At 34.3% G+C, this 15646-nt stretch overlaps 1 protein-coding gene across 1 annotated transcript in view; it reads left to right on the top strand.

Moving 5' to 3' along the window:
* Window positions 1-209: 209 nt before the first annotated feature.
* Window positions 210-15646, top strand: part of LOC118197845 (uncharacterized) — a 34057-nt gene continuing 18620 nt past the window's right edge. Inside the window, exon 1 of the mRNA XM_085819978.1 lies at window positions 210-381. Coding sequence (XP_085676104.1) covers window positions 379-381 — 3 coding nt within the window. The 5' untranslated portion in view covers window positions 210-378. The remainder of the gene's footprint in view (window positions 382-15646) is intronic.

Genomic DNA, 15646 nt, shown 5'->3' with positions numbered 1-15646 from the left:
ACCAATGTTAAATTTCTGCGAGTCGTCCCTACTCCTCCGGATGTGATCAAGGTGACAGCCGACAACACCTCAGACGAGGGAGAAAACCCGTTTGGGCTAGTCTATTTCTTATAAGGTCCATGTGCAAACCATGTTTACATCAAACGAAGTTGTTGATGCTGGGCGGAGCTTTGTTGTGACATCGGCTTACGCATTAAGCGACGATCACGTGACCTCCCTGCGCGTTCGGGGATTCTCCCCGTTTCCTCCTTACAGATTCTTTGCCCCGTTTATCCTGTGTTTCCACTTTGAAACGTGATAGCAAACGATCCTGTGCCAAAGAATTTCTTTGCCTGTGCTTCCAAGCCTCAGAAAGAATTCCATTAGAAAGTGATCAGCATGGTATGTTTTACATATTATACTTTATTAGTAAATGATACATTTATTTGTAAAAATTGGGTGCATTTTGCACTTTCCAACATAAGTTTTGCCAATGTTTTATATTTATGTTTAACAATATCTCTATTATTTAATACTAACATCTTCTTATATCAGGCGAATTTTATGACAGGAGGGTAGAATTCATTTATAATTTTTTTGAAACGTTTCTATTAATTCATTTAAAATTTATTCGCCCGATTACAGTGGTTTATTGAATTTTTAAAATTAAGAGAAGTGTTAGTTTCGCGAATAAAACGCGTATTATGTTATCCGATATTGGAGGGCCAAATAGCCCTAGTTTCTCACCTAAAATAGCAGGTCAGTGTAAAGTTAACTTACCTTATATAAAATTAAATGAAAAAATTTTAAGTAGTCATTAAAAGATCAGCTTTCTTTGAAAACATTTTGCCACGAAATTATGTGTAACTTTTTAATTTTTATGTTTTTAAATAGGAATTAATCGAATGAATTGCGCAGTTTGCATTAAATTATAAGTCATTTTAATTTTGCTTATAATCGTAGAGTTGGTTAATAAGAAAAAAACAAACAAGGGATAGCCCTTGAAAACGTTCTAAAATATTCCAGCCCTTCTTGTTAAGTTAAATTCAATTAATTTAATTCTTCTTGTCAACCTAAAAACATCAGTTACATTCTAGTGCTTTGAAAAGTTTTAAAAGTTAAAAATACGAAGAAAATAATTAATAATTTGAAGATGCAAAAATTAAAAACTGAAGGAAAATTAAATTATGCTCAGCGTGTAAAAGGAAAACGTCCAACATCTTTAATTGCTTTTGTTATGATATTTTACGATCTTTATGACAAACGGCCTTCCTTGCTGGAAATGTTGGAACAATAGCCACTTTGAAAAATTCTGCGTTAGGTATACGTATATCTCAAATTTAGATTACAGAAAAGAATGGATAATAAATTAAATCATTTGATAAATTATCAAATCTTTGCCACATGTTCAATGCAAATACTATAATACAACTAAAACTGTATATAACAGCAATTAAACAAATAAGATACAGATAGTATTGCACAGATGCTTACAGTGCCCATGCATGAGCTTCTGTTAAACGTTCTCCTCGTCTAAAACAGAGTGGCGACAGTATTTTTCTGCTGTAGCAATGTGCAAATAGATATTATTCATTTTATTATGCCAATGGAAGTAAATATGTGGGGAATAGGTGCTAAGGAGAAAAGGAAAATACATGGGGAAAAACAGGATTAAGATGTGTTTATATTTGTTTGGCATCTGATTCCTAATTTTGGTCTGTTATGTTGCTAAATTAGCATTAAAAGTCGAGTAATGTGCGTCTATTGCAAAATGCAGGGCAATTACTTTTCGATCCGATTTTATACATAAATTAATATATCACATTCCTGCTCATATGATCTACATATGTATGATAACTAGCTACTTTTGATACTTATTTCTGGATGTGTATTATTTTATAACTTTTGCTGCTTTGAAAACCCAAGTATTGAAACATTATGTGTATGCTTGTGAAAATATTATTTCAGATATTCTCGTATAACTAACTATACTATAATCTCATATTATTCAGTTTTCATATAACTACGATAGAAATATGCTTCTATTATTTACTTTAAAAATGCAGTATTTGATAGCCTTCCACATAGTAGCCATTCTAGAATTAGTTCTGTAATGTTATATAATGTTAATTGTCTTATGCATTATTTTGTCTAAATATTCATTTGCATGAAGAATATATAATTAATGTAGAGAATGCGAATTCAAGATATTTTAAAGACAGATAATAAACAAAAAATAAAAGGGAGACTACACATGCGACCAGATAAAAGTGACCACATTCTAAAGAAAGTTAATAAACTCAAAATGATGTGAAAGTATAGCCCATGCCACAAAATTCGCTTAAGTATTATTTCTGAGTGGTAAAGCAGAACATATATATCTGAGTGCAATTTTTATATCTAAAATAAAATCGGTTATTAGTTGTGGATGAAAAAGTAAGAAAACAATTTTTATGGATAGAAATTTATGTAGCTGAGTATTGAAAGTCTGATACTTCATCGACACTGAAATAGCAATTTAAATATTGTATGAAAGTGAAAAAAAGTATTGTTTTTTGAAAACTTCAAAAATCTGAATAATTTTCAGAACATATTTTTAAAACAAATTAAGAATATACTGTTTCTTAGAAGTTATTTTTTTTATAATTATATGTCATATACTTTTTGTACAGATCAAGCATGGCCAAACTGAGACTCAGAATTCATAATTTACTCACGTATTAAGCAACTCATGTTGCTTTGCTTTTGAAACAGAATTTGTGTGTCTTTTTAATAATTACTAATTTAATTTTTTGAAATCACATTGTGTATATAATAATTTCAAAATATGCCATATTTGCTAATCTCTGATAAGTAAAAACAAAAGTCAAACAGTGCCATATCTGTAACTACCATGTTGATATTACTCTTGAAATGTGTAGTGGTCATCATCGTAGCAGAAAAGATAAATGTTTTGTATCCTGGTAGCACCTGCATTCATAATGTACCTCAAATCGTACTGAATGCCCTATAAATATCTGTACTGTGATTTGCATTAGGAAATACAAAACATATCTAATGATCTAAATTTCCAACGAATTAGTTGTTATGTGATGCAGTAGTGAGGTTTGTGATCCTGAAGTGGGCTGAAGGCCCACGCAATAGCAGAAAAACTAACTATACTTTTCTATAACTCCAATAGTTTGACAGCTTACAGTCTCATTCCCATCTTTTTTTTTTTTTCCATGCTTTTTACCATTACCATGAGGAGATTGTATAGATTAAGAGTTAAGTAAAAATCCATAGTTCTGTATTTTCAAATTACTGCTTTATTTTTACGTTATTGTAAACAGCAGTATGCCGCTTCTTTTATTTTCAGTTTACTGCTATTAAAATCTGTTTTTAATTATAACCGAAAAAGAAAAATTGAAAATCTGAAGGAAAAGCTTTATTTATTAGCTATAAAAAGTAAAGTATAGAAAAGTTTACAATTCGTACATCCAAGGAAATATGCTTCCTCGGATAACTGAGCAAAAGCAGTAACAGTTATTTTGGTACTGTTCTATTATCAAGGGACTGGATTCAGAAATGTATGAACGTGTGTTGGTATGTATGTGCTTATATGTATATTTGTATGCACACATATATTTGTACTTATGCATACAATGAACACATACATGCATACATAAATGCATAAATACATTTCTGAACTCGATTCCGATAACAGAACAGTACCGCCATTTCTTTATTCGTGTAAGTAAGCATTATTGTTGAAGTAAGAAACCCTTGGCAATTTACTTAAAATATTTCTTTTTTATTGAAAAGCTTTGCTAATTTTGAAACATGATAAACACCTAATTGTGTTTCTTGAATATTTCTGAATTGTAACATGCAGTTCTTACTGACAAGATGTCTGATGACTTTGAAACAGAATTAGCTAATACAGGAATATAACTGCCTATGCAAATATTCTTAAATCTTTGTGAAACTTCTCCAGTCTTTATGAAACAACATGTGCAAAAGATCATTAAACACCAACAAGTGGTTTCTGGAGTTGGTTGCATAATATGATTTTTACTGTTTTCAACTCTTCTGAATTTTTAGTATCTACTCAACATTTTGTGAACTTCTGTGCAATAAAACATTTGTGAATTTATTTTTCTTTTTAGTCAAACTAAAGTTGTAACCTGGAAAATGATAATACAGTGCACAGGTTTTGAGAACATAAATGTTACAGTAGTATGACTAATCTGAGAATACAAAGGAAGTACAGTACTTTATGGCCTTCCCTTTCACAAAAATACTTCCTACATACACATTTTAGATGAATATTTAGGATGGTAATGTGTTTTTGAATGAAGATTAAAAGGATATTACTTTGATTCATCAATTATAAAAGTATCTGAAAGGCATGGCTTTAATTATAATAAATACTATAACATAGATGTATTAAAAATAATAAAACAACCTATTCTGCCCCATACATCTCTTTCGCCATTGCTAGAAAATCCTTCCCCCCCCCCTCCAGCTCTTGAAAAATGCATATACATTTATTTAGATTCAGACTATGTTTCAGCTTGTTTTATAAATTAAACAACAAAAGTGTAGAAAATGTTGATAAGCACCAAAACTTGAAAATTAGATTTTGATATTCATGAACTAAAACTAAATACTTAACTTATAAATAAAAGGCTGACCATGTTCTTCCCCCTGAAGCCCCCTTGGTTGAAAATTCCTGTTGTAAAAGATATATCAAGATAGGAGAGGAAAGAAATTTTTTTAAAAAGTAACATATTTTTCAAATCAAGTTGAATGTTTACCTCACAAAAGCATTCAAGGGATGGCTGCTATAAATATATACCTGGCTAAAGGGTTTTTTCTAAGGATTATTAATATGTATGTATGTTAATTTTTTCGCCACTGGGAAGTGAATGTTTTATCAAGTGAAGTATATTTTGAAAAATATTTTAGCTAATGGAGATCAATTTCATAAAATATTTAGAAATTTTCAATTAGGCATTAGCAGTTGTTACCTGTTATATACAGTGATGAAATTATATTTACTGGATATTCAATAATGATTATTATTTGTTTAATTATGAGTACACATTCAGTGTATGTGACACCATACCATAAATACTGGATCAAAGTATCACTAATAACAGTCATGGTAATACAGTAAATTTTAACTTCTCTTGAAATCAGTAATCTATCTTTGTGACATGTATAATAACAGTCATGGTAATACAGTAAATTTTAACTTCTCTTGAAATCAGTAATCTATATTTGTGACATGTAATACATTGTAGCATTTAATGGTGTTAAAAGTAACCAGCTCTATTTTCTAAGTACTATAATGATGTTGGTACCGTTATAAAGGACTCGATTTAAAATATTGGAGGCCATCTGATGTTTTGAATGTGGCAGATGTCACTAATGCAAGTTAAGGTTGATCTTTGGATTATGGTAACTTGGCGATTTTTTGGCGAAAATTTGGCGACCAACTCTGCTACAGCAACCCTCTATTTTTTTTTTCGCTGCCATTTTGTCTTCACGAAGTAAAGACATGTTTCTTTTCTTTTTATTTACTGAACACTTTTTCCAACAATCTACTAGCCTAATTACACTTATGCTAGAAATTTTATCTAACAAAACTGCTTAATCATGACAAATATTCACTGCAAAATTGGGAAAAAGTGCACAATACCATACTCCTTACGCGTTTTTCAAAATAACACATACACATAAACCATGTACACGCCGACTTATTTTTACTTAAAAAAAATCCCAGAATTACACAAAAATGGCATTGCGCACACTCTTCACTATATCCACGTACACTGCTTTTTTCTCATAAATTAGAAAAATTTCACGAAAGTACATGACAATTTTCTGAATCTTTAAACCCGGTAAAAAGAACATATATGAAATTACCTGATCGCGAAAAAGTTTATACCCTTTCCAAATATGAACATTTCCACATATAAAATAAATAAAATATCCAAAAACTTTTACCTCTAAATCATTTATTATATTATACACGTCACCAACCAATTCATACCGCAAGCATTACAAATACTTAGTGTCAAATATTTAAATTATTTCCATGCACGTTTACTTCAACTGAAACGTATACCAAATTCCTACAAACATAAAATTCACAAAATAACTATCATTTAATTAAAATATCACTAAACCATGTACACGTCGACTTATTTTTACTTAAAAAAACATCCCAGAATTGCACAAAAATGGCATTGCACACACTCTTCACTATATCCATGTACACTGCTTTTTTCTCATAAATTAGAAAAATTTCACGAAAATGCGTAACAATTTTCTGAATCTTTTAAACCCGGTAAAAAGAACATATATGAAATTACCTGATCGCGAAAAAGTATATACCCTTTCCAAATATGAACATTTCCCCGTATAAAATAAATAAAATATCCAAAAACTTTTACCTCTACATTATCTATTATATTACAAACGTCACTAACTAATTCATACCGCAAACATTACGAATGGTTACAAATACTTAGTGTCAAATATTTAAATTATTTCCATGCACGTTTGCGCAAATTACTTTACTTCCACCTTACATTTAGAACAATGCATAAAAATAATATCCTCAAATAATTAAAAATACTAACCTACCTATTCTTCTTCAGAATCTTGATTACGTGTCCGATAAACTTTTCTTATTTCTGTTTCCGGATCTTTAAAATCATACTTATAGTTCACACACCAAGGTACCAGGTAAAATAAATAACTTAATAAAACATCTCTACTTCTATCTCGCACAACCTTAAAGAAACACTTATTACTACCCCTTTCAATCCCACTAAATACCCATTTCGAATTCACTTTAGTTAGGGCCATGGGATCCAAAAATTAACGAACACTGTTTCACACAACACAGAATAAAGCCAAATACAAAATTTCCAGATTTTTTCCCGATTTCCCCCCTTTTCTGATTAAAGAACCGTAATTCGTCCAGTAATATCACATGACATATCCCATGATCTCTCATTTCCCTCACACAAAATAGTGCGTAATCGGAACTGAGTACTTCTCACATTATTACCAAAGTCCCAGGTAGTAACCTTTATTGCCTCCAAAATGTCGCCAAATTACCAGTTACCATATTCCAAAGATCAGCCCTAGTTAATGATATTATTCATGTAAATAATGTACAGTACATTTGCATATAAAGTATTTTGTGAAATAGCCTTATATTGATTCAGAAGTCAAACAACAGCCTTATATTATTTAACAATTTTAATTTGTTGTTATTTAAAGGAAAACATATGTCACCTTTTTGAATGTTTTGTTTTTATGGTTTCAGTTTATTATCTGTTGTATTAAATATACACTTACACATTTTTAACACAGGTTTTTTTTTTTTTTTTTTCCTTAAAAAAAATCTGAAAGAAACAGAAAATGTGAAGTACTTTAAAATACATACTGAATTTGGGCTAAACTTTTGTCAAGTTACAGATATGTGACAGTTTAATGCAATTAAATTGTTTATCAATTCAACAATGAAGTCTATGAATAAAATATAAAATAAATTTTTTTTTTTTAAACTGTGAAAGAAATAGTTTTGTCTAATGAATCTTCCTTTGGTATTTATATATTAAAACCATCTTAAAAATTAATTTTGAATTGTTTAAGAAATCATGTTATTTTGCTTTTCATAATTTATTATATAAAAGTTTAAATGAATAAGATGGCAGTTCTTTTTATATTTTATATCTCTATAATTAAATAGTCATCAATTAAAATTTTAAAAAAATGCTTAAGTGAGTAGAATATTAAAAAAAAAAGGTCAGTTGCAAAAGGGACATTAATACAGTTTTGATTAGTCTTTATTCAAAAATATCACTGCCCTGTAAGAGTATGAGATAAAAATACAAATTCTGATAAAAAGCTGAAATACAAATTTTGACATTTCATACCTACTTCTTGTAGTTTTTCTAAGTAGCCTACCAGGGACCAAGTGAATAAGAAAGCTGGATATTGTTAGTTTAACTCTTTCTCAAATCCCAATGAGCAGGCTGACTGCAGGAGTGTTTGGATGGCTTTTCATATGAAACATAAATACAAACCAGTTTCCTCTAGAAAGTCCTCCATGAAGATATATGTCTCCTTGAGCAGATATTCTCATGTGATTTGCTTTAATAAATTAATCCGACGTAAACCTGATTATCAGTATATCCCTATAGAGACTGAAATCTCAAGCATACCTGAATTCTGTATATGTTTGTGTCTTCCATACTATAAACAAATATTCACCAGTGGCGAAATCCCTAAATATGGGTGCTTCAAATCCTTGTAAATGGGCTGGCTGCATAAGGGTTTTTGTGGTTTTGGACATGTTTAACGTAATACAAGCCAGCTCACCTTAAGAAAGTTCTCCACAAAAGTACCTCCCTTCTGCAGATAACCCTCATGTGCTGTGCAATATAAATAATCTAACCTAATTTAGTAAAACAATATCTATTAACAACAGTTTTGCCATATAACTGTGGCTCAAGTCTATGGTATTAATAAGGAATTATCACTTTTTTTTTTTTTAAATTAAAACTATTCTGCCTCTTTTAACTATTGCCTGTATGTGTGTGTGGGTTTTGCTTTCAGACATAACATGAACATTTTGATTTTGTATCCTATCACATGCAGACCAACAAAGTTCTTTAATATTATCAAAGTACATTGAAAATCTTGTGTCATTGCCAAACTAAATTTAGTGACAGTTTTCACACAAATTGAAAAATTTTTGTTATTACCAGGTAGATTCTTTAAACAATCTCTGAAAACAATACATTGTCACTTGTGAAACGTGGTGTTACATAGTTTAGTGCCATATGAATTTTTTTTTTTTGAATTTTGTACAATCTTTATTTTCATAACAGCATTAGTGCTATGTATTAAACAATTTTTATTGCTTGCATTGCTTTGAAATTTTGCTTTCATGTTTGAAATCATACACACTGGAAAGGAATGGAACATACTGAGATGGCATAAAATCCATAAATGTGATTAACAACTGTATCTGTAATATATACAGTCTACCATGGAATCTGGTGGGTAAGACTGCTGAACATTGATAGTTAGAAAAACTCCAAATTATGGTGAACAAATTCACTCCGTGGATGCTTCCGTAGTTTTCCCTATATATAACATGAATAGAGGCAGTTCTTCATAGAAAGTTATCCATGAAGGCATCTTTTTTCCTTCACAGCCGAGCACGTAAGACAGCTGAGCACTGATAGTTCAGTCCAAGTTCAATTCCCAGGGAACAGATTGGCTGCATGCATGTTTTCATAGATTCTCCCTTGCATAACATGAGTACATGAGAGTTTCCATCAGAAAGCCCTCCTTAACAGCATTATTCCATCAAGGAATATACACTAGCATACTTTTCCATAACTTAATAAATAAATCCAAATCTCTGTAGGCAGACAGTTTGTGTCTGAAATCTGAACTATAGATATTAAAGTCTTTTTCTGCATATATATTTAAAAAATACCTCAGAAAATAGAATATTAATTTTTTAATGTTTCTTGTATATTGTTAAGTGTATATCTAGAGATTGATAGATAAAAACTATGTAAATCAAGATTCTAATTTAAATTTGTTTTGCCCTTAGCTCATAATTTTAATTTAGATATTTTCAGTTTCTGTACTAAAAATAGTAACTGCTTATAATAAACCTCTCTGGACTGCGTCATTCCTCTATTAATCCATGTCAAGTGACTTCCTACATACACATTTCTAGTAATGTCTGTCTATATAATGCTGGTGATGTTTTGTAATTCGAAACTTAACCAGCCAATATGGTTTTAGAGCGCTATTTATCAATCAGTCAAACAATGTCGAAACTAATTCACTCTGAATTAAACTATATAAATCATTTTGGATTCTCCTCCCCCCTGTACATTTATTTATGTTGCTCTTAATTTTTAGCTTTGAAAACTTCCTGTACTAACAGCATTTATAAGAATTTTCGGGAATACAGGAGAGGTTGTAAATAAATTTAGGTATATCTCACTATGTTTCTGTTAATAATCATTTTTAATATTATTTGAGGACTATTAAGTTTAAAAACACTCTTTATGGAAAAAAATCTTTTCGCATATTCTATCATATAGAAGTTTCATTCATAACATCCCAACTGGAAAAGGCAGTTGTAGGCTAAGTTAATTGGTAAGCACCTGTGCATTCCCGAAAGTACATTGTATATTGCTGAGTCTTGTTAACTAGTAAGCTGCATCTCAGTTTTTAATGGAAGATGGTCCTGCGGGTGTTCCGAGGGTCTCCCAACTTTTATTCCTCTACTATCAGCTTCTCGAAAGAATTTCGGCTGGCCTTGTATTTTGAGTGCTTCACGCGAAAGCATGGATGATTGTAAATTTATAATAGCTTCACATTATAAGCTGACTAACATCCATGCACATGGTGGCTTATAATGTGAAGATATTATAAGTTTACCAATAGTTACGCCTTCTTCGGGATTCGAACCCAGACCCTTCACTACTGCATTCAGCGTCATTAACCATTATACTGCCTGGGCAGCCCTATACATACCAACAGCATAGAAACAGCATTTGGATTTTATTCCTTAAAATACACTATAGGTCGAACTAGCGATCTGGTGGCCTTTTTGCATGCACGCACTGCACACTTAACAGAACTGGACCTGAATATGAGATAGATTCTGATATAAAGATGCAAATATCGACGGTTAAAAAAATTAGATTGTAATACAGATTCATAAGAAGATAACAAATATGGTGCTGTTATTTAAAATTTCTATACCAGGAAGCAAAGCAAATAACAGAATCATATTTATCGTATGTATTGTATTTATTAATATAATGAGAGGAAAATATGATTAAATTAACAAGTGGTTTGGCGTTCATAACATGCGGAATTCAGTACACAAAGCTGACACATCTGGCAGCCAGTAACATCTGTAATCCAGTTGAACATGTAATTGAACTAAGCTGATACAGGTACTTCATTCCATGCAGCTTTAGTTCTATTTTCTGGCGAGTGATGGCATGGCAATCTTCCGGAAACCCATGATAAGATGCTCTCAATGAGTGAGAGGCCTGGAGAATGTGCTGATGTGTGTGAATGTGTGTGAACACTCGGAAACATTCTGTCTCGTAGAACTTCAGGGCAGCACAGGCAGCATAAGTTCGTGCATCATCTTGTTGAAAGATGGCGTCAAGCAGGCCTTGAAGACAGGGCACGGGCATTAAGACATCACAAATGTAACGACATTTGCCCACATTACCGGTTATGGGAACATGAGGTGACCAGGATGAAGGTGGAATGGCACCTCATGCCAACACGCCAGGTGCTAAGCCTGTATGAATTTCACAAATGCAAGCTGGCAACGTTCATTCTCCTCTATGCTTCCACACACGGATGTGTTCATTCTCATGCTGTACGAAGAATAGGTTTCGTTTGAATCACGATATGTGTTGATTCCAGTGTCGTCGATGACGTCCATTGTAGGTGCACTTGTCTCTGTTGTAGCGTCACGGGAAGCAGCAACAGTGGTCACTGTCTGTGGTGCTGCAGACGTCGTATTTATTAATGTAAGTAAGTAAGAGAGGAAGTCGTATTTATTAATGTAACTAGTAAGAGAGGAAGATGTGATTAAATTAGCAAGTGGTATGGGTTTAATAACATGCGCAATTCAGCACATAAAGCTAACACCTCTGGCAGCAGCAACATTTATAATCCGACTGAGCATCTAATTGAACTGCCGCCCAACCGGTATCGTGGTTAGCGTTGCTGACTGCCATGCCGAAGGGTCCGGGTTCGAATCCCGGAGAAAGGCATGGATGTTTGTAAATGTTTAATAAAAAGTTATAAAAACGTTTGTTGTTAATTTCAATATTAACCCTCACGGATTGGAGGAAACAGCATTCGCCAAAGTACTCCTCTTCTTTCTTCTTGCTTAAAAAGCAAGATTGATACCGATACGGATCTAATCGAACTAAGCTTGAATGGCAAACACAGGTACTTCATTCCATGCAGCTTCAATTCTATTTTCTGGCCAGTGATGGCATGGCAATGTCCCGGCAACCCATGGTAAGATGAGTGAGAGATCTAGAGAATGTGCTGATCAGGACAACACTCGAACACATTCTGTCTCAAGGAACTTCAGGACAGCACAGACAACATAAGGTCGTATATCATCTTGTTGAAAGATGGCATCACAGAAGCCTTGAAGACGGCACAGTCACGGGCATTAACACATCAAATGTAAAGACGTTTGCCCACATTACCAATTATGGGAACAAGACTTAATGAAGGCGGAATGGCACCTCATACCAGCACGACAGGTGCTGGGCTCATGCGATTTTCACAAATGCAAGTTGGCAACGTCATTCTTCTCTGTGCCTCCGCACACGAATGCGTTCGTATCATGCTGTAAGCAGAATGGGTTTCGTCTGAATCACGACATGGTGCGCTCCTGTGCCCAGTGTCGTTGATGACGTCCACTGTAGGTGCACCTGTTTCTGTTGTAGCGTCATGGGAAGCAGCAATAGTGGTCACCGTACTGACTGTCCGTGGTGCTGCAGACGTCATCTCACTGCCCGCAAAATTCTCTCGGGTTTTAATGCCCCAAGGCCGCTGAGATTTTGCACGCCGTTCAATATGGACCCATTGATCTCATATTCGCCTTACAGTCGTGGGATCCCGACCAACATGGGCAGCAATGTCGCGGAAGAAGGAATCATAGTCCAAAGAGTCCACGATCTTGCCGTGCTCAAATTCCAGTGCATACTAGTAAGAGTTTCTTCTTTTTATAGGGGGCGTAATATAATCTTAATCCGAGCAACTAACGCTTAAATATGATTTCTGAATGAAAAACCCTTTGTTCAATTCCCCCCCCATTTATATGCAATGCAGATGGTACAGTCAAAAGTCGTTAATTCGGACACCCATAATCCGGACCTCAAAGCTAAAAACTTTCTGCGCATGCGCCGCTTAGGCACATGCGCACAGGTGTTTTACGTGTACGCGTAAGACCTTGACTACTGCGCATATGCGTGTGCGCAACTGCAGAATACGTTTTCGCATGCGCGTTTAATGTATAACGGACGGTGTAAGCTAAAATTATCTAATTATCTATTTCAGTTAATGTTAATGATTGCATTGTTCCTTAATCTTCGAATTGGATCCCCCTTATTATTTTTTGCAGACTGTACGAGCAATTTTATAAAAGTAAACTTGAACTTTCGATTATGTCAAATAGAATTTCCGATGCTGGAACTTCCAAAGGATCTACAAAACGAAAGTATGTTTCGATGTCCAACAAACGAAAAGTGGAATTGCTGCAAAAAATGGATAAAGACATGAAGAATGTGACAGAGAGGTTAGTGAAAACGAAAAAATTTCGATGGACGAGTTAGTCGGTATTTTCTCGGCACAGCAGTTAACGGGACTTGAACAGCGGAACTTTGTAACTGAACAAGAAATTATGTCTTTTTATAGAATTAAAGAGAAAGTATTATCACATAAAATGAAGCAACTTAAACAACTTACATTGAGAGAAATGTTTAATAAAGTAAACAAATAAATATTAAGCTTTTTTTTTTTTTTTTTTTTTTTGTAAATTTTGATACCCTTTAGATCATAATTGTTCTTTATTTCATAAATTATGGTTCCATATTTTTAATTTTAGAATTTCTGCATGCCATCTTACGAGATTTAAACTGATGATCGATAATCCGGAATCGCCGAAGTCCTGACGAGTCCGGATTAACGACTTTTGACTGTATTACTCATACATGCTTTGCGCGCGTGCCGGAATGCTAATTGTTCTTATATCCAGGATGCAGTACTTGGGGTTCATGCAAATTTGACATTTATTGCATGTCGCCTTCATGATGTTGCAATTTTAATAGGCAGTAGTGTAATGTTATCAGCTGACAAATAAGTACTGTTGCAAATAAATTGAAATCTATCGTACGTACGTATGGGTATACATACAGCGTATAACATAGAAAATCGACTCATTGAGAAGTTATCCAAATAGGTAGAAATTTCGTATGGCTATACCTTACGACGAAATATGGAAGTGACTAACATTTAGTGTTGAATGATTGACAAGCTATGGAGCTCCAGCGGAGCATCCAGATGAAATGGATAGCTGTGTCAACACCTCTACACTCCACTCCTCTGCCAACTAAGCTATGGACGGATGGATGGTACATAAAACAGAAGATATTCCACTGATAATGCATAACTTCCATGTGAGTATGGGTCCGTCGATCTAGGTGGACTGTACCAACGTCTCATAGACGGGTTCATCAAAAGTATGAGCAGATGTCACTATTTAAGAATAAAAGGAATGAGGGTGGCCGCAGAATAGCTAGATACTTGGATCCGAGCGATGCAACCATTCTATGATGTTAACATGAATGGGTGAACCATGGTTGTAGAAAGCGTCAAGAATGTAACGGTCGAGCAAAAGCGACAGTAGAACGCTAGGACAAAGTGATCGTCCGAGCACGCTCACAACCTGAGCCTTTGATGCTTTAATACGACGTGTAGCCAGAACATCAGTGCAATGACAAGTGATAATGAGACTCTGGGAATGGGGGCTGAAGTTACAGAAGGCATTGCGCCGGCTACCCATCGTCATTGCACACCGTTAAGCATGTTTGCAGCGGTGCCGGAAGTATTCGACCTGGGATCTAACAGACTGGAATATAATTGCTTTCAGTGATGAGTCCTGCTTCGAAGTGAGTTCCGACGACTAGCGAAGACATGTCTGGAAACGTTCAGAACAGCAATGCATACTCATCTGGATACTGTCAGCAAGACAACCAGGAGCTATGGTATGGGATGCCATTTCATTTGACAGCTGGCCTTGTTTGGTGTGGCACCCTTATAGCACGGCAGCACTTCGATGAGATTCTAGCCCTTTATTTTTGCCCTTCCTTTCACAGATCTCTGGGCTCACATTTCAGCAGGGTAATGCTTGGACGCACACGGCATGCCTTTTTACTAATTGTTTTCATGCATCTCCAACACTTCTCTGGCCGGTGCGATCGCCAGATCTCTCCCCAACTGAGCACGTTTGGGCTCTGAGGAGCCATGTCCGACCCTCCCTGGATGGCACCGATCTAACTTGCCGGTTTGAAAGTACAGGGTGTTCGGGATAAATTTGACATATTTATAATTGATTATATTTTCTCGTAGGTTGGAGGTATTGACACACACTACTTGTCATTTAAATGTTTGGACCCTTCTTCATTCATATACAAGATGTCAGAAAGGATGGATGACTGGAATCCACCTGAATCATGGAAAAGAATAACTTGCATCATGATGATTTGTGCCGGCCATCAAAATAAGGATATTATAACTGCTGCCCAATGCTCCCTGAACACAGTAAAAACAATCAGGCATGAACTAGAGGCTTGCAGTGGTGACTACGAGGATGTAGCAAGAAGAAAGATCCCTAGCAGACGATCTGATTGCGTTCGTACAGCAGAATTCCTCGCGAATCTGCAGGAACAGGTGTTGAAGAACCCTGGCATTGGAATTCGGGCTTTGTTCACATGAAATAAATGTTGCAGCCTCTACTATGAAGCTTTTTTTTTTTTTTTTTTCTTTCTTTCAATTCATTAAATTTAATAGATACAAAGCG

Source organism: Stegodyphus dumicola, chromosome 7 (assembly GCF_044657685.1).
Source record: "Stegodyphus dumicola isolate Sdum_Otavi_A_Nest chromosome 7, ASM4465768v1".
NCBI classification, from domain to species: domain Eukaryota; kingdom Metazoa; phylum Arthropoda; class Arachnida; order Araneae; family Eresidae; genus Stegodyphus; species Stegodyphus dumicola.
This window is presented reverse-complemented; position numbering and strand designations above follow the sequence as displayed.